Genomic DNA, 19,646 nt, shown 5'->3' with positions numbered 1-19,646 from the left:
TTTCTTCACTTTTTTATCATAATTGTATTTTTTTATAGGTAAAGATTGAAAGCTGAAATATATGTGTCTGGCACCATGTTAAAAATTTTTTTTATAAAAAAGTACCCAGAGTTGTAGCAAAGAAAACCACCCTCTACACAATATTCTTTTCATTTATGTCCTGCAGAATCATTGCTTTGTGCCCCATTTGAGATTGTCTCCTTCTGGGTGGAAAACATTTAAAAGGTCACCCAGCATGCCTTTTTGATTAGACACTCTTGTGGTGGCTTCACATTGTCCTTCGTCACAGTATGCTGACAGGGGAGCATATCTCCAGGGTGGGGTGTGAAGGAGCCCCCCACTACAGGAACAGGGGCCTCCTTCACCGGTTGCTTTGTGTTCTTCTTGGCTCCGGTCTGCACCCACTCCCAGAGTCCGAGTAAACACATCAGCCGGCTCTACTTACTTCCAGTGCTTACACAGCGCGCAGCAGATTAACCTGTTTATACAAACATGTACAGAAAAAAAATAGTTGATTAATGCCCGTGCCAGGCCTTGTGTCTTTACGTTCACACGCTGAAATCTTCCACACACCAAACATGGTCTATTTTGCATCCACAACAATAAACAACAGCTGCAGTTTAAGCGGCAATAATAAGAATAACACTAATGATGACTGTCAGAGAGGCGCAATATACAGTAAATACTGTATGTTGCTTGTTAGTCAGCGAGTCTTTTCTTCCCTCACAGAGGCGAGGCAACATCACTCCTCTGCTGTTTTTCACTAGCGAAAGTCAAACTATCCAGAATAGAATCTCAATTTTCTCCGGTTGCCAGTTCTTGTTTTAGTCCTTGCATTAATTCAAGCGCCGGCTTATAAGTTCCTCAGGAAGTTGCTGTGTTTCCCCCGCCTCTCCCTCGTCCTTACCTACGAATAGACCTGAGCATTTTCAGAGAGATGCAAATGATATCTGTTTCATCTTGCCGTCAGAGCGCCCACAATCTGTGGGCTTCAAAAAAGCACGACAGCCAGTGCCAAACATCTTTATGAATAATAGATTGTGTGTGTCACTTCAGTTTTTTTTTTTTTTCTCTTCTCAAAGGCACTAAAACTTCAACATATTTCAGTGTATTAGTTGAAAGTGTCTGTTCGGCAGACGTCTTGCGAGGGGCTTATTTTGCGCCTTTTGTCGTTGTTGTCAAGGGAGACGTGCACTGACCGGGATTTTCCTGGAAAAGTGCTGGAGATTGGCTGCGGAGAGCTCCCTGAAGTATAGTATGGAAAAGCTAAGATGGGATCAGTGCTGTGCCTGTTGGGTTTATAAATCTATTGGGCATTGTTTTAACGTCAGCCTAGGATTGTAGGACCCTACGATGAACTAATAAAATTTGAGGATATTATAACGTTGGGGGGAAAAATTGATCTAAGTTGGAGGTTTAAGCCACGATTTAATATTTAATTTAATTGTTTCATACAATGAAAATCAATGAGACATAGTGTTTTTTTGTTTTGTTTTGTATTTGCTGTTCAAAACATCTTTGTGTTCCGCAGAAGAAAGAAAGTCATACATGTAACCCTAACCCTAACCCTAACTTTGTTGACTAGTTTCTGCAAGTGAACGTCACATTATTGTGCCATCACAAGGACGCACAAAATCACTTTCACGGACTTTAAATTTAAATGTTCCCTCCTGGTGGAAAGATCTGCCTGACTCAATCTGAGCAGTTGAATCCTTAGCCATCTTCAAGAATCGGCTAAAAACACTCTCTTCCATCTTTATTTGACTCTCCAGCTCCAGCACTCATGTGTGTACAAAACCACAAGTTTTGGGTTCTTTATCTGCTGTTCACTATCGCCTAATAAAATAGTCTGCTCATGAGTGCCACCAATCTAATCTAAATTATTGTTGTTAATTCAAATTCACATTTTTTGCACCAGATATTCATCCTGGTCTGAACATCCTGGCGTAATTGTTTTTGGAGAATCCCAATGAACATTGAGATTTTAAGATGTTCAAATCAAAAATAATCTAAATAAGTGTGTTAAACCCCTTTATTAGCTGATAGCCACCTGTGGAGAATGATCAGACCTGGCGTTTTTCCTCTCAGGATCTCCATCCTCCTCTCTGGCAATAGAAGATGAATTATAGAGATGAACAGCTGTTGCATACTCTCAGCCCTGTGCAGCTCTGCTCCTGTTTTTCATTCATAATGCAGACGCTGCTGTTGCAGATGCCCACTAGCTCTTAGCACCAACAGGACATGCCAGGACCAGTTGGATTCAGAAAGTGAGGAAAGGAGAGGATTGTTTTGTCCATGCACACATTAAAGGGATAGTTCACCCCAAAATCTCATAATTTACTCATGACTCATGACTGACTTTCTTCTGCGGAATGTAAAAGACAATTTGAAGATATTTTTTTTTGTTCATTTAATGAAAGGGAGAAGGAGATGTTTTTCAAAATATATTATTTTCTTCGTCAAAACACATTTTTACATGTGTATCTCCTGAGGCATCCACCTGTTAAGGGTCTTTTCCCACCCGTATGTTTTCCAGACAAATTACGGCTAGCCGTGGCAGTCATATATGGACTACGTTTATCTTGCTGCAGGAATGCACGCTCACTTTGTTCTTCAGCAGTGATGTAACCGGCCCAGAGCAATAAGTGGAATGAATATGAAACTGTGGTTAAAGCGCCTGTCACAGCAAACCTGTGAAGCGGAGATCAGAAGAATACAAGAGAGGCTCTCCCAACCAATCACACCCATTCAGCTCCTTTCAAGTGCAAACATTAGTCATGCAGTCATCACACCAGCGGGCCCAACATGATAGTGAGCAGGCGTGTGTTTGTGTGTCTGCGTTTGTGTGTGGTCTTTGGGTATCATGTGACAGAGAACAGGAGATCACTTTCTTTCCTTTCACCTTTACTCTGTCCTTTCGTTTCTTTGTAATGGCGTGTAGAGTGCCACCATGGAGCTATAGGGTGCCAGTTATTGGTGTTGTAACGTGAGGTCTCACAAGAATTCACTTTTTTTTACTTGTTCATAAATATGTAAGTAAATAGCTAAAAACCTATAAATTCAAATAACATAGTGAATAGTGGATCTTAACACCACACATCTTGGTTTGCTGTGTTGCAAGGTCCAACGGTGATTATTCCTGCAAAATGTGGAATATTATTATTTTTTTCTTCAGGCCTTAAAAAGCCATAGACATTAGAAAACCTTTGGAAAAGTCTGATTAAAACCATGGAATTGTATCTAGTCAAAGAATTATTTTAATTATGTTTAGATCTAAAGTGTTTCTATGGATACATTAAAATCTTTATTATTATTATTATTATTCTTATGTAATCATCAAGAATGGCCGATTATTGTAAAATAATGGAAACTGGATGTTGAAAATTATGGAAATAACATGTCAAATCAACTGTGAATTTTGGTGTGACATTATTTAGCATTTATTTACATACATTTTGTACATTTCTATGAATTTGTACATTTGTTTGAGAAATTTCTTATATGCCATTTAAGTCTGTTTCAAACCCATGTAGCCTAGTTGAATTTCCATTAATTAATTTATTTGTATTTATTTATTTATTACTTGCTTTTTATGCAAATTAATGGAAAAAATAGATTGCAAACCCTTGTCTGACCTCCCTCAACCTCTTCTAAAAGGCTGGGAATCCTTTTGTGCATTAAGCAGGGCATCTTTCTCCAATATGTCCTGAAGCTGATGTAGCAAGATAATGATCCTGATTCCTGCTGATTTATTTGCTGGTTTGTACCTGTCAGATGCCTTTGAGGTGATCAGCAGCAGATGACAGCTGTGTTTTGGCATAAGGTGAAGCTTGGAGGGCTGCCACTCTTCTTTAGACGATGCCAGCGCTGTGTTTTCTGTCTTTCCTGCTTTTATCTAATCTAGCTAGCATATTTATCCGGTGAGCTTCAGGTAGCACGGCACCCTGATGGTTTTACAGACGCTTTCTCAGAATGCTTGTAAAACATGTTTCTCTTCCCAACCAAACGGGTTAAGACACAAAATGACATCGGGAAAATAAAAAGATGTACGAGAGATGGGAAAAACATATTCCCTTTATGCATTTAACATTACATTTCCTCAGAATCCAAGAAATCAGAAAGCTGAAATTTGGGCGAGTCATGACACTCTTTGTTAGCTACATTATTTTCAGTGTTTTTGCTTTAATTCCCATGCATACTACTATTTTCTAATGCCAGACTGAGTCTTTTATAAGTGTTCCCAAAGAAACGTATCTAGTTGAGTCAGCCGAACCTGAAACCAGCCTAATAATACAGTGCTAGTCATTCAGGCAATCCTGACTAATCTTTTCACATCCCTAAATCTAAATCAACAAGTCTTCTTTTGAACTAAAGTTTTTGAATGAAACAAATCTCACAGCAATATCAACGTGAAAGTCTTTTCTTCTCTTTTCTCTGTCCTTTTTTTCCCTTTTCTCTCTCTCTCTCTATTCTGTTTTCCACCAGCTGTGCCCCTCTCTAGGGCGGATTAACTAAGAGCCGTCTGTAATCCTGATCTGGCAACCCTAGCCCTCACAGAGTAACACACCACCAACTGGCAGCACAGTATACGTATAATGTGCGCACACACATGAATAGTACTGAACATATGCTGTATATTATAAAACATAGGATGAGCACACAACATAGGCCTAATGCTTTATAGATTTTAATAAAAAAAAATATATAAAAATTTGGTCATTGTAGTGTTTAAAAAAGCAGCTTGATGTTTGATGTATCACACCTGGTTAGAATATGGCATCACACTTGCGAACTGACCCTGGATCAGCTGTGTCCCCAGTGTGTTGCAGCTGTCCACTGACAGATTGGCATCAAAGTGTTTCTGAAGCAGACCACCATCTCAGGGGGTCTTATCACCGCAAAATAAGACCCTCATTAGACTGTATAATGATTGCGTTACACTTCCATGTGCCAGGAAACCATGTTTTCCTGTTTATGTGACACCGTGACATTAGAGAATTAATTAATCGCTCTTTTTTGGCTATCAGCGGGTGTGAATGTGTATATGAATGCACCGACAGAAGCGTCTCTCTTCGCTGCAGCTGATTTCGGGGTGTTTGCAGGAAGTGCTCCGGAGGAGGCCAGGATGTAGGGGAAGTGTTTGGCGTGGCGGATCTGGCAGGCAGGCAGCCACTAGCATACCCACTGACAAGCTCCCTCTCTTATATACTTCATCCGCCCTCTCGAGTGCCTTTTGGCCTGGAATCCATCACAAGACACTGTGAAGTGACATCAGGCAAGTGGAGACCGAGAGCTCCTGGAAAACACAGACTGGACATGCTGTTTTTCTCAACTGTCACCTAATTGAGTAATACATCATCCATATTTTGTGCAGCCCCCTTATGAAACTAGCCTGTTGTTAGTCTGCGCTTGCATAATGGAATTAAGTCACAGAACTCATGAAACATTTGTATGCATTTTGGTGTTTCGATGTCCTGTGCCTAGTTTTAATTACAATTTTTTATTTAGAAAAATATTTGGTAGCGCCTCAAGATTTACTGCAATGAAATATAGAAGATTCGTGGAAGCCTGCGGGTTTGAAATGAAAGAGAGAGATAAAGGGAGGAAGAAAGGAGGTGTATAAAGGAAGTGTGAGCTAGATGAAAGTGAGCCAAGAACAAGGCAAGGTTAGAGAGAGGGAAATTTACAGTCATGGACTCAGGAAATATGGCCTTGTCACCCAGGCAAGACTGACAGATGTTCCTCCCTCGTGTCTTGATGACAGCTGACAGCATGACGAACAGGTTCAAGGAGATCGGAGGAGTGGAGAATGGGGTGAGAAGGGAAGCAGAAAATGAGTCTGCGTCTAATCAGATGGCATCCTTAGGGCCTTGACCTTGTATCTCGCTCGCAGTCTCTTTCTTGCTCTCTGATTTCGGAAGTGTTCCCAAAGCCCATAAACACGTACTAGATTAGGTGTGTATAGTTAAACTTCCAAGAAGTCCAGTCTCTGCATTTCCTTCCTTGCAATGTTCTGAACAATCAAAGGTGCCAAAATAATCTCTGTTCCAGAAATTGGTGAAATGTCTATGAAGGCATTGTTTCGAAGCATCAATTTTGTGCTCCCAGTGTAAAGACTGTACCAAAATTTTAATTCACTAGTTAATTAAAATGCTGTTTCTTTGTGTTTAGGTCTGTTTAGGCTTATTAGAGTATTGTTCTGTTAGTTACTCTCCATTTCACTTCTTATGATTTGGTCACTAATAGATTTCTATGATTGTTATTATGCTGCCGTACAAGGTGCAATAGTGGCACAATACACAATAGATAGTTAGTGTATTTAAGAGTCAGCTCACTAGATTTGTGAACAAATTTTGTATAGCCCTGAAACTTCAGGAAAATTTAGTGTAAATATTTACCATGACAGCCAAAACACCATATAGGAGGAATATGAAATCCTAAATAGTGACGATAGCCTCTCTCTGTGCTGATTTAGCCAGTATAAAAATGCTTAAAAATGAATTGCACTTTTACAGTAGTTTTCACATTATAAATAGCTCCAAATCATCTTTGCAGTGAATATAATGTTTTATAAGACCACAAGTGTGCAAGCAAATATAAAACAATTAGTGTAAAAGTATAATATAAATAGATCAATCAAGCAACTAGTGTAAAATAAATAAGTGTAATGTTGCTGTTTGAGCATAAACAATATCTGGAGTTACGAAGCTGAAAGTTCAATGCAAACAGAGATATCATATTTTCAAATTCTGTCAGTTTAATTGTATAGCGCTTTTTATAATACAAATCGTTACAAAGCAACAAACCCTGATAAACCACGCCCCCGGGAACATGCAACAAAGAGATGTACGTTAGCTAACCAATCAGAGCTCATCACATATTTCTGAGGGAGGGGCTTCATAAAAGCAGGAAATGATCAGTGTATTAACACGAGAAGGGACAGAGTGGTGTGGAATTATGTAAAAATAAAAAAAATAAAAAATTGTATTTTTTTTTTTTTAAACAATTATTCATTAAAACATGTTAGACTGCATCCCATAAACACAATAAAGCCTAGAAAAAAAGTCCACCACCCCTTTAAAGTTTATTTTCAAAATTGTGTAAATTATATTCAATTGCTGAAAAAAAAAATATATAAAAAAAATTCTGTAAATGTATTCAAAATTGTTCATTTATTTTTAGCAATTTTATACATTGATTTTTCCCCCTTATAGACATGGCTCTGAATCAGCTTTGCAGTTGATATAAAGGTTTTACAAACTGCCAATGAGCAAATAAAAACAACAAAAACAGTCTTTTTTTTTTTTTAAGGGAAAAAGTATTAGATTATAATAACTAGCATCTCCTTTCACTTGAAACCTGCCTGATATGCTCTCTTCAGAAGCTCAGTTTTGCCATGTGGAGGAAAAATTGCTTCTAATTATATCAATTTATGGTAAATGATTCACAATCTACTAATTGGTGACCTCCGCGCTAGATGATAAAGAAGTGCAGTGCATCCATGTGACTGTCTGTCTTTTGTTACTTTCTCAGAATAATCATGCAATGTAAGGTTCAGCAAGCATGTGAAAAGGTCCCAACAGGGCTTTCTCTCTCTCTCTCTCTGTCTGTCTGTCTCTCTGGCATGTAGGCTTGTAGCTGCCTGTCTCACGTCTTTATACTTACCAAGAGGAAATAGTCTTCTTTCTGATGTTTTTTAGCGAATAGCTGCAGACTAAAGCTTTGGTAAATGTTCTAATCACTTCCTTCCACTTTCCTCCCACAGACTCCTCGGGACAGGTGACAGCCTCTCCTCTTAGCTCACCCACGTCCCACCGGGGGATGCATCCGTCACTGCTGAGCCCGACTTCATTGGGCCCCTCGGGGTCTCTGCACTCCCCCATCAGCTCTCTGAACTCACCCATGAACGGCCTTGGCTCTCCCTTTTCTGTCATCAGCTCGCCCATGGGGCCACATTCCATGGCGTCACCCGGGATGGGCTACGGCCCCAGCATCAGCCCACAGGTAGACCCTCCATTAGAGCTGTATTTAAAGAAGCGCTCGAATCCAGATATCGTATTTTTGCTTCATAATTAAACATTGTTACGAATCGTTCTGTTTAACTCGTCCATTCTGTCTCGCTCATCTCTCTTTCCAGTACTCTCGCTCAGTCTGTCTATTGTTCCATAAATAGGCCTGCACATCTCTTTGTCATTTAAAAAAAGGCTCACAATTAAGACATCAAAGCTGGCAGCGTCCTAGTTTTCTTTGAAAGCCTGATCCACAAGAGTGAAATGGTTTTTAAATTCACGTGCATGTGGGGGGAAAAGTGGGAGTGTTTTTTTCTCATTGATAACTGTACTGGGCTTTTTCGCCAGGCTTTTCACTCATTGTAAATTATAACATTGTCCTTTTCTAGGAAGTTATAGGGGATACAAACTGAAAAAATAAAAAACATTTTGAGCTATGTATGAGGTTTATTCATCACATAATCCAGTTTAAGACCCTTGAAGTACATGTTTGATAGCTTTGAGGTCTATAGTGTGTTTCTGCAAAATACTGTAAAATTCATTCAAAGGTTCTTTTCTCTAATATGAGGTAAGTTAAGGTTAAAATAGCAATGAAAGATACCTCTTGTTAATGTTAATTTCTACTTTAATACAGTCGTATAGTATTAAATATTTGTGTTGTGGGGGTTTACCGGTAAATATAAATTAAAATTAGTTGAACTTTTATGAATAAACATGAATTAACAATATACTATACTATACTATAAAAATGACATTTTTAACAGATATTTCACACAAAAATGTTTTAGTTTAATTTGAATTGACCCAGGACAAAAAACATTGATAAACAATTTCTTTGAACTTGCTGTTATTTGGTAGGTAACAGTTGTCAGAGTCCAGCCAGCCATCCAAATAACAAATCTATCGGTTCAATACATTAGTTTCCATCCTAGACAGTTTTCAGTGAGCCATTCATGATCAATCACATCAGTATGTGAAGCTTCAATGGTCTGTACTGTACAAATGCTGACATTTTGAGTGCAGATTTGGTTATTGCATTGACTTACAGTAATGAGAGGTGTCTAGAGAAACCAGTTTCCTCTTTACACATCAGTGTTCATCTCTCTCTCTCTCTCTCTCTCTCTGGGTGGGAGGTAGTCATGGGGCCTGATTGAAGGTGATTTGAGTCAGACGGCATTTGTCACTTGTGTTTAGCACTTGGCTGACTGGCTGTTTTCAGGCCCAGCCGGGTGGAACGAGGTTGCGACTCGGTCCCTCTGTATTTAACCTCAGAGGATCTGGAACAGGCACCCCACTGACACCAACCACCCGGCAACACGCTATGCAGTTCCACAACATTCAACATACACATGGCAAGAGTCAAGATCACTCATCGTTTTGGTCCCTAAATATGGGTTCCAGATTTTTAACACCAGCAAATTTAACCACTTCCAAATTTCATTTTTACGTTGGAGTCCTTAAAGTTTGCCAACAATGGGCGAGAAAGTTTAATTCACTTATTTAATTTTCACTTTCATAAAGACCACATTTCCATAAATAACCATAAAGGACAATTTTTACAAAATTAAACCATTAATTATTTTATTTGTATTATAGCTGTCAAATCTATAAATTTTTATGAATCGTATCCAAAATAAACGTTTTACACAATATGTGTAATGTGTACTGTGTATATTTATATGTATATATAAATACACACATACATGCAAATATTGGAATACTTAAATGTTTGTATATTTTTTCATATTTAGATATGATTTATATTATATGTAAATATATTACATATATTTATTAAATATATATATATATATATATATATATATATATATATATATATATATATATGTATATATATATATGCATATAAATATACACAGTACACACACAAATAATGTATATTCATTGTTGTAGTTAGTACTTGTAGTTTTTTTTTTTATTATTAATATTATTCTTTTTTTTTTTTTCTGTGCCATATAAATGCTTAAATGCTCTCGTTAATTTCATTTATTTTTATTTTTATATATATATACATTTTGGAATATGCCAGCACCTCAGGGTTTTGTCTCAGATTTCAAGTGTTCTGCTGGCAGTGTCATGGTACCTACTGAGTGTAAAACAATAGGTTTTTGTTTTGTCTGGTTTGGTGTGTCTGTATTTAGTCTGTGTACAGTTTCACATCATAACAGCGTCCACCTCTCTAAAACAGCATTCAGCTGGAACGCATTTACAATGCACATTTGTTTGAGCTGGATTGTGGCTTTCAGGGATAACTCTTTTCTTTTGAAATGTTCGGATTGGCCACACTTGGGGAGGTTGGATTGACAGAGACGACCGACAGTGGTAGCTTCAGTGACTCAGTCTTGCACACACAATCACAAACGCTGTCAGCCGCCTGTAGACCTCAATCCCACCAGCCCTGGCACAGCACAGACTCTGCCGTCTCCCAGCAGCTGGCACACATTAGGTTAGAACGTGGTTCGGTTTACACTTCCAGTGACAGTCACAGCAGAGACACTGCTCTGTCTGCACAGAAGATTCCCAGAACCTTTGCTAGCTCTAAATTCAGCCTAAATGGCTTCTATTTGTTCAGTGTGTACTGTACGGGAAGTTGTTACTGGAAAGTATTTAAAGTGTATTCAGATTATACTTTTGGAAAAGTAGTTAGCTATACTACGATAATAACAAACGATAATTACAGTAAGCTACTTTAAGTGGGCAGTATTTTTATGTATTTTTGTATGTATATTTATACAAATCATTTAATAAGAATATTTTAAATCAGTCAGAGCAAATGTAAGATAGTAACGTCTCTGCTTTCAGTTATATATACATTGGGGTACTGTCCTAAAGGTGCATCAAAGACTGAAACATGAGAGAAGATAAAATCTTTTTTTTGTTTTTTTTCGGACAAAAAGTATTCTCCATTTCATAACATTACAGTTGAACCATTGATGTCAGATGGACTATTTCAAAGGGGTCCTATTATGCTTTTTAACTTTTAGAATTTTAGTCATTGTATGTTGGGGCATAAAAAAGATCTACAAAGTTACAAATCTTAAAGTCCACTCCAAAGGGAGATATTTTCGTTTAAAAAAAAAATCCCTTTTCAAGAACTACAACGAACAGCTCGTTTGGACTACAGCATTGTTTTCCGGGGTTTATTTGATTTCACAAAGTGGCCCATTAGAATATCATTCAAATAAATCCCACCTACAGAAATTTTAATGTTTGGTAGGGAGGGGCGAGGTAGTGGTTAGAACGCTTGGTTGATTGCATCAGACAAGACGACGATGACGACGAAGTGCTGCTGTAGCGTGAAGTTTTCACAAGTTATTACACATGCACCTGAATAATTATGTATATAAATATGTGTTACAATTATGAAAACGTTTATATAAATTGCTAACAGTACAATACTGGACAATGATGTAATCTGCAGAATTTAAACTTCTATGAAATTTATGGTATAAATAAATTAAATTGTATAACAGTTTCACTGCAATTCATGTTATAATGTTAGAATTAAACACTATAAACATGATACATATTACAATTGCACTTATCTGCACATAGTAAATGCAGTTACTTTTAAGTAGTTGTTGACATCCTATCTAAAAAGTGATTTAGAACAAAAAACAACAACATTACTACTCTTAATAGTCTTGCAATATCCATGCATGCAAAGGTTCTGCGCGATCCTCTTGTTCAATATTTTCGGGGTCTAAATCCGGCTCAAATTGATATGGCAGTATTGACGCCATCCTTAACTATACCAGAGCAGATGGAACTTGCTGCTTTGGCAAGGTGTGGGGCAGTGCTGAAACACCATCTGAGCTGTTCACCAATCACAATGCACTGGGAGAGCTAACCAATCACAACACGTTTCTTTTTTTCAGAAGGCAGGCCTTCATCAAACCCTGAACTAATCGATCCATTTGTGCCAGGCTGGGGTGAAAAGTATTGAAATAATGTAAACTATGCGAAAAATAATGCATTTTAAGAACCACCAAGCGTGAGAAAATGTTCTATCTAGTACACCCCCAAAACAAACAGAGCGTAATGGGACCCCTTTAACGATGTCCTTACTACCTTTCTGGGCCTTGAACGTGTCAGTTATGTTCCAGTCTATTCAGGGTCAAAAGTGTTCAGATTTCATAAAAAATATCTTCATTTGTGTTCCGAAGATAAACAAAGGTCTCATGGTTTTGGAATGACATGAGGGCGAGTGATTAATGACAGAATTGTCATTTTTGGATGAACTATCCCTTTAAGGCTCCTGCAGCTGCAGTCTGTGTTAGGTACACATATTTTTGGTTTTGGGATGCAGCCGTTGTGGTCCTGGACGCAGGTTTGGGGATCGTCTAGTTAGGAAGAGCTGTCGTCGTGTCTTCACTGTCATCCTGTGATTCATTAAATAGCAGCAAGTACTTGATCCCGTGGCCCCTGTGGTGCCACCCGTCAATCTGGGCTGGAGGTCGTGACCCATGACCCCATGGACAGACATCTACTGGTTTACAAGTTTGGGCTGCAATGAGTAAAAAAGGTGTTTTGAGAGTGGTGTGTGTGTGTGCTTTTTATGTTTACATTGTTTTATATAATTTTTCACAACAGTTCTTAAGTATTAGCCTGATAAGTATAGCTTAACTTCTATTTAACCTGAAATATTCCTTGAAATATTGGCGTGATGATGTGAATTTGATACAATACATATGCAGCCAATAGTTAACTTTGAGAACATATGGAAAAAAAAAAGAACTCATGAATTCAGCCAAAGCGAGCACCCCTTCAGGAAAGTATTTGCTCAGCTCTGTGAAGCCTGTGGGGGGAGTAGGATAGAATACAAACTCTGGCCTTGACTGCGATGCTTTCACAGGGCCTCTAATGAGGAAAATATGTCTCTTTTGTTATTTCGCATTCAGATGTGATCCCAAGGTTTGTGGGAAGAGGGTAAAGAGAGAACAAAAATATAAAAGCGACTGATCACGTTTCAAGTTTCAGCTTTATTCACTTTCAGACTTTGTCTGTTAACTCCTTCAGTGCCAGTGTGAAAATCTTAGCCAAAAATCACTGCTTTGATGCTCGGATGCATTAGCATTTGAATTTTAATTGGTTGCTAACATGTTTTAGGCCAAAGCCAATAGTCTCTGATATTCTCTTCTCTAGATATTATCACTGGTCTTGTCTTAAGCATTTTTCTTTTTTCAAAAGCATTAAATCTCTATGATAGTCTTACCTATTACCTATGCCTTTATTTTGTTATTTTCAAAGAAAGTTAGTCTGTTATTCTGATTTATAGATATTACTAGAATGTTAATTTTACTTTCAATTTTTATTGAACAATATATATATATATACAGAAAAAAAATTGAAAGTAAAATTAACATTCTAGTAATATCTATAAATCAAAACTGTCAAAAATGTCTAAAGATCATATATATATATATATATATATATATATATATATATATATATATATATAATGATCTTTAGACATTTTTTTTTTATTCTGATCTTTTTTTTTTTCTTTTTCTTGTTTTATTTTATTTATTTATTTATTTTTATTAATGTTTTAAATTGGTAAACAAGCATGAACTTTTATTTTTAACTGAATGTGGGACTTCTGTTCCAAAAGACAGCAGATTTAAGCATCGTGCTTCGTGCCGTCTCTGGTCTGAGCGAATGGTTGGTTTGGCACTTAAGTGCGTTTACAGTATAGCTCAGTCTCTAAAACAATTAGCCCCTATTAAAGAAAGTTCAAGCAAAGTTTAGATTCAAACTGATATATTTATGAAATATGAAGCACAAACATCACATTAGCAAAAGAAACTCTTATCTTGGCGACTGTTGTTAATAGGCTTTGTGCGCCAAACTGTATGCTTGCTAAGAAAGACAGAGAGCTCCCTTGAAACTTCTAACCCAAACCTGGATGCACAGTTACTCTGTTCTTTCTAACTTTTAGACTTCTATTGAGAAAAGCACAAGTGAACTGCTCTTAAGGGCAAAACACACTGAGAGTGTGTGATTGGAGGAGAGAGCACTTTTAATAACAGTTGTTTCAAATGTTCTCAAAGGGGCTCAGCTTGCAGGGGATTTTCTAAAGAGGCAGAAAAGGGGATTTTGATGTTGTGCACAAAAGAATTGTTTGCTGAGTGTGGAGAGATACACAATGCACATTTACTTTTTTACTTCACCAAAAAAAAAAAAAACTCACAGTCTCTTCTCGCTTTCTACCTCTATCTGTGTCCTCAGACGATGTGCAGAGTCCATGCGGTAGAAGCTGCAGATTTTACATGCTAATTGCTTCCTTGCAACCTTGATACTTGTACACAAAAGCCCTTGAACACAAAGCTGATGATATATTTTTTCAGCTTTTATGGTTTATTTCTCAAGTAAAACCTTGAAATTAGTGGAGGCATTATCTGGTGAGCTCAAGGACAGCTTCTTTGCTTTGCATTTTGTTTGCTCTGCGTGCTTGTGTTTTGTTCTTGTGAAAGTGCCTCATCCCAAGGTCCAGACTGATGATTTTTTTTAAATGCATTTTATTTTATTTTATTTACCTCTGTTAAAAGCGTCAGAGCATTCACTTATTTTTTTAATAATCAGCATTTACAAATCTCCATGTTTCGTTTTGGGTTTAACAATGCAGGCACATGGCAATTTTTGCAAACACTGCGCTCCAGTGTTGATTATCCACACTCAGAGATTAGCTCTGGATGCTGACAGCTGTTTCAGCTCTAGGCAATTATTCCACCATACAACATTTCTTCAGAGGAAACGGCTCTACAGTTATAATCTGTCTTGGCCCAGCACAGTCTACCAAAGCACAGACATCACGCACAGCAGGAGCCAGACAGAACGGAGCAGCGGGTAGCAGATCTGCCTCTCTTTCTCTGACTTCCCCCAGTGCTGGAGTTGCATGAGGCTGCAGGATAGTGGTTGGCCACTAGTGTTGTCTTGATTGCTGTGCAGATCATTTACATTTGGCCTTGGAGAGGATGATGCAGCTTGCTTGGCTTCAGCAGAAAGGAACAAACTCTGTTATCCAGATATGACATCAGTTTTATCCATGCATATGGAAAGTTTTCTGGAGTGTTCCTGTGTGTACATGCATGTGCGCCTGTGTGAACATAAAACACTTAGCTGTCAGCTATATAAAGGCAATATAATCTGGCTGAATGGGATTCATGCATGGGGTAAGAAGAAATAAAATATTTCGACTTAGTTTTAGATTGATAATAGCAAACCTACAATTAAATTATCATCTCGCAAACAAATGGAAATAGTCTATAAACTCACGATATATATATATATAAAATTTTGTAAGATAATTCAATTCAATTTCTATTGTTTATGATATATTATGCAATTCCTATTGTTATTATCTAATTGCTAATTGGTCGATAAACAGAATTTCAACAATATTCTGTTAAAAAATATTAAAAAATTATATATATTATGTATATGATATATGTGATGTATATTTACTTGTATCACTTTATTTTTTTTTTTTTTTTGAGAATTAAAAAAATGGTCTGCATTTTTTGCATCAATCATTTCTGTAGTGTTTGTATTATGATACGGTTCTAATGGCTGTCAGGCTTCCAAAACTGCCTTAAGATCCGCCTAAATGATGCATGCTTAGGAGCTGAACACCCTGTCGAGAAACATTTCACTGCAAGAACCCAAATGACACCGACACTCGCCTTTAGGGCTGATACAAAACAGGGCTAACTTACTGCCGCTGACAGCCGTATCCACAGGGACGGCTCCAAATGTGTCTCCCACATCGCTACTGACAGCAGCCTCTGTGAGGTCACACTCGGAGCGAGTAATGGGTGTGAAAGATCGGAGGTCAGATGTTGAGTGGGTTATCAGGCAGAGGGGATCGGCCCGGTGCCCTACAGTGGTTAGAGATCAGGATAAGGTCGCCGTTATCAGCAGAGCTTTTCCATGTGCTGATGTACACATCCCAGTCAAGCGTGGATTGGGGTTGGAGTTTGTTGTGATGACAGGATGACGTAAAATTCAGGCTCTGAATGTTAAATAAATGTGTCATTTATAAAATCAGATGCTTAGATGTTTAATAATGCCTTAAAATAGCCATTATGAAACATCTGAGAGACAAGCATGCATAATTGCTTTTGTTGATTGGTTTTCTATTTTGTTTTTGTGGTTTGGTTATTTATTAGGTTTTTTTGTTTTGTTTTGTTTTTTTCCTGAAAAGAGAATATTTAAAATATTTAAATATTTAAATAATTATCATTTAGGTAAAAGTTTTCAAAATCTTCAAAGAAATCAGATTTACATAATTTACCTTGAGGAATAAATAACTTGATGTTTAAATTTTAAGTGACTTGAACAAAACAATAAATGAAATCATTTATCACAATTATTCATATTATAGTCTGTTTATATTAATGAGAGCTGTGCAGCTTTATTTTATTCTCACCAGCTAAAAAATGGTTTTAAGTCAGTTATTTCTATCTTTTGATGTAGTGTGTGTCAGTAGGAAAAATGTAGAAACTGAGACAGACTAAATCCAGGTTAATATTATGAATGTATGTAATTATTAATTTAACATAAGTGGATTTTACTCCATTTTACTTTGGTAAAATCACTGCATTTTATAGCTTTGAGACCTTGATTTATACATACAAGGCAAATAGACTTTTGCCACTGTTAAGTAGGCATCAGATGTTCAATATTGCTTTTATTTGAAGTTCACTCCTCTCGAATGCTCTCCAGGTTGCCTCAGTGTGAAGCTTCTTTCTGGTTTTGAGAGGTGAGCATGTGTTAAAGGTTGCTGCTGCAGGATTTGGTTTGCCCTTTGGAGGGAAGTCTGTTTTTCGGCTTGGTAAGATCAGCTAATCTACTCTAAGGTCTCGTATAAAATGTATCCGTTCGTGGGAGCATATATGACTCCTTAAGCACCGTTCAAGTCTGAATCTTGAAACAAGAGCAGATTGATGTGATGAGAGTTTTGAACCAAGGCTAAAGTTGCAGATTGAACTTGATGTCCATGGAGGCGAAACTTGAGCTTTCCACTAAGAAAGAAATGGTCAAACATTCAGCTGAACCATTATGTTGAATGGAAATGTATGAAAAATAGAAGGTCGTTCTCTTGCCATACTTGCATACTTTTATGTTGTTATGCACTATGCTTTTATGCATTAGACAGATGTTTTTGACTGGTTTTGATTGTTTCAATGCAAGTGGCCGTCTTGCACAGTAAGTGTAGCGTTTTTGAAATGCAGTGTCAAGTTAAAAACACTTATACGCTTTAAATACCTGCATTCCATTTTGTTACTTAAATGTAAGAACATCCTGCATGAACGGCTCTGAGTTTATATCTTTGTGAGTGACAGATTACTGGTAAAATAGAGACAAAATTTGTGACAGCACAGCTCTTTTCTGTCTCTAGCTTATGCTTGACAACCAAGTGTCAACATCTGTAGCGTACTTGCACAAATGATGGATGGATACATGGTCTTGTTGATTTGACTGGTATCTAACACTTAGATCTGCCATGACTTCCCTTTGTTAGTGAGTTTTTAAGGTCAAGGCTACTGTTCTTTCTCCCGAGTCAACACTCTCTGACTCTGTCATGTGTTTCACCACAGATATACAGATCTAGAGGTGCTGACAACTTGTCTCTCTCTTCTGCTCAGCAGCTTTGACACATAGGATAAAATAAACCATGACATACCTGTAAAAAAAAATTAAAAGCATAGTTTGCTTAAAATTCACTAGAAGAAATATTTCCTAACGCGGTTACTCCAAACCTATGCGACTTCCTTTTCTATATTTCAAAGTTTAGATTTTTTTTATCCAATTCACAAATCAGACTTAAATTGTATTTATTAATTCTTTTTTTTTTTTTTTTTACTGATTCTTTGTTGTTGTTGTTGTTGTTGTTGTTGTTGTTGTTGTTGTTGTTATTATTATTATTATTATTATTATTATAGTTAAACTTACTGACTCTGTTTACAGTGGTTAATAGCTTTTTTAAAACAATTTGATCTTAAATCTTAAATACTTAGAAAAATATTTTTTCTAATATAATTTATTTTTACTGTATTTTTTCTCATTTAATTAATATTTTTCCCAATTTATTAATTTAGTTGTGTTTTTTTTTTTTTTTTAGTTTAACTGACTCAGTGATCCATTTACAATGGTTAATAGTTTTTAAGAAACCTTTGATACAATACACAAATCAGAATCATTTTGTTTTGTTTCTTTTTTTCCTAAAATATTTCACAAATGATCTGTTTTTGATTTATTTAGTTAACAGCAAATTAGACGAGATTATTGTAAGTGCTTTGGACCAAGATTTGGAATATAGAATATAAAAGTCATGTGTCCTTTGAACATGTGACCCCTTTGTGTCCCCTAGGTTAAAACAACAGGTTTGGAGTGACATGAGAGTAAATAATTACAGTATTGATTTTTGAATTATTCAAATGACTTTTCAAATATTCAAGTGAACATCCCATTCTAAATTAGACCTGTAGAACGATCTCTTGACTCCTATGTATTTGTCTGTCTTTGTGAATGTTGTGTCTAAACTTTTGGGATGCCCCCTCCTCTCCGTACAGCTTAAGTATCACAGCACGGCTGGCTGATCATGCTGTTCTTACTCGGGGCACTTGACTGACACCCTACCCCTCAAAGAAGAGTGCGTGATCATGTATGGGAGGGAGGATTATTCTATTTACAGTCACAGAACTGAGACCCTTTAATCCTTCTGTAACACACACACACACACAAATACAGCATTGAGAGGGAGTTTGGGCAGATTGAGTTGCATGTTGAAAATAGCCATACTCTGATAGTGAGTCCTCTGATAGTGCAGCTCTACATCTCATATAGACAAACTACAGAGGTCCAGCAAAATAGACAAATAAAGGTATGACGTGAAGAGATGGGCTAATTTTAACGACTGCTTTTGCATGTGAAACTAACACAGCGTGTGCAAATGTGTGCATGAGCTGAGTGTGAGAAAAATTACAGATGAATTCGTACAGTTGCATGCAGTATTTCACATTAAAACCTGCATCTAACTGGCAGCCTGCAGTTCATTGTCATGGTCATTATATTCAGCTCTTCTCGCATCCCTTCTTGATTTCTGCAAAACTCTAAATGCTACACTATATTTATACACCATTAACATTTATGCATTTTGCAGACACTTTTATATAAAGCGACGAGCGTTGCATATAGGCTGTGCATTTTATCAGTTCATGCATTCCATGAGAATCGAACCCATGTCTTTGACGTAGCTAATGCCACACCCTTTCATTTTAATTTTATTATTTATTTTTCTCTTTTATTGGATTATTTTATTTGATCATTTAGATTATTTTAAGAGACATTTGTTTTATTTCCTCTTGAAAGATAGAGTGATACTATATTATCCGATTAAAGTACACCAGATTGCAATAGTCTGCTGCTTATTTCACAACCTAAACCAAAAAATGAAGAAGCGTGCTGTGCAGAAATTTTGCGGCCACATTTGCACCGTTACCTGATTTGCATAATTCCTTTAGTGAATCGGACCCTTAATGCAGACAGCGGGTGCAAATAAATGGCTCCATCAGCGGGGAATTCATTCTTGGTGAATTCTCCCCTTGAGTATTT

The 19,646-nt window shown here is 37.0% G+C and overlaps 1 protein-coding gene across 9 annotated transcripts in view; it reads left to right on the top strand.

The window, feature by feature from the left end:
* LOC127985863 (retinoic acid receptor RXR-alpha-A) overlaps positions 1–19,646 on the top strand; it is a 143,431-nt gene that overhangs the window by 101,791 nt on the left and 21,994 nt on the right. For all 9 annotated transcript variants that reach the window (XM_052588060.1, XM_052588062.1, XM_052588056.1 and 6 more), the window contains one exon: positions 7,766–8,004. In XM_052588060.1, the coding sequence (XP_052444020.1) occupies positions 7,766–8,004 (239 nt within the window). The remainder of the gene's footprint in view (positions 1–7,765; positions 8,005–19,646) is intronic.

The sequence above is a fragment of the Carassius gibelio genome, chromosome B21, assembly GCF_023724105.1.
Source record: "Carassius gibelio isolate Cgi1373 ecotype wild population from Czech Republic chromosome B21, carGib1.2-hapl.c, whole genome shotgun sequence".
In the NCBI taxonomy this organism is placed as follows: Eukaryota; Metazoa; Chordata; class Actinopteri; order Cypriniformes; family Cyprinidae; genus Carassius; species Carassius gibelio.
Note: the sequence above shows the minus strand (reverse complement) of the source record. Positions and strands in the feature narration are given on the sequence as shown.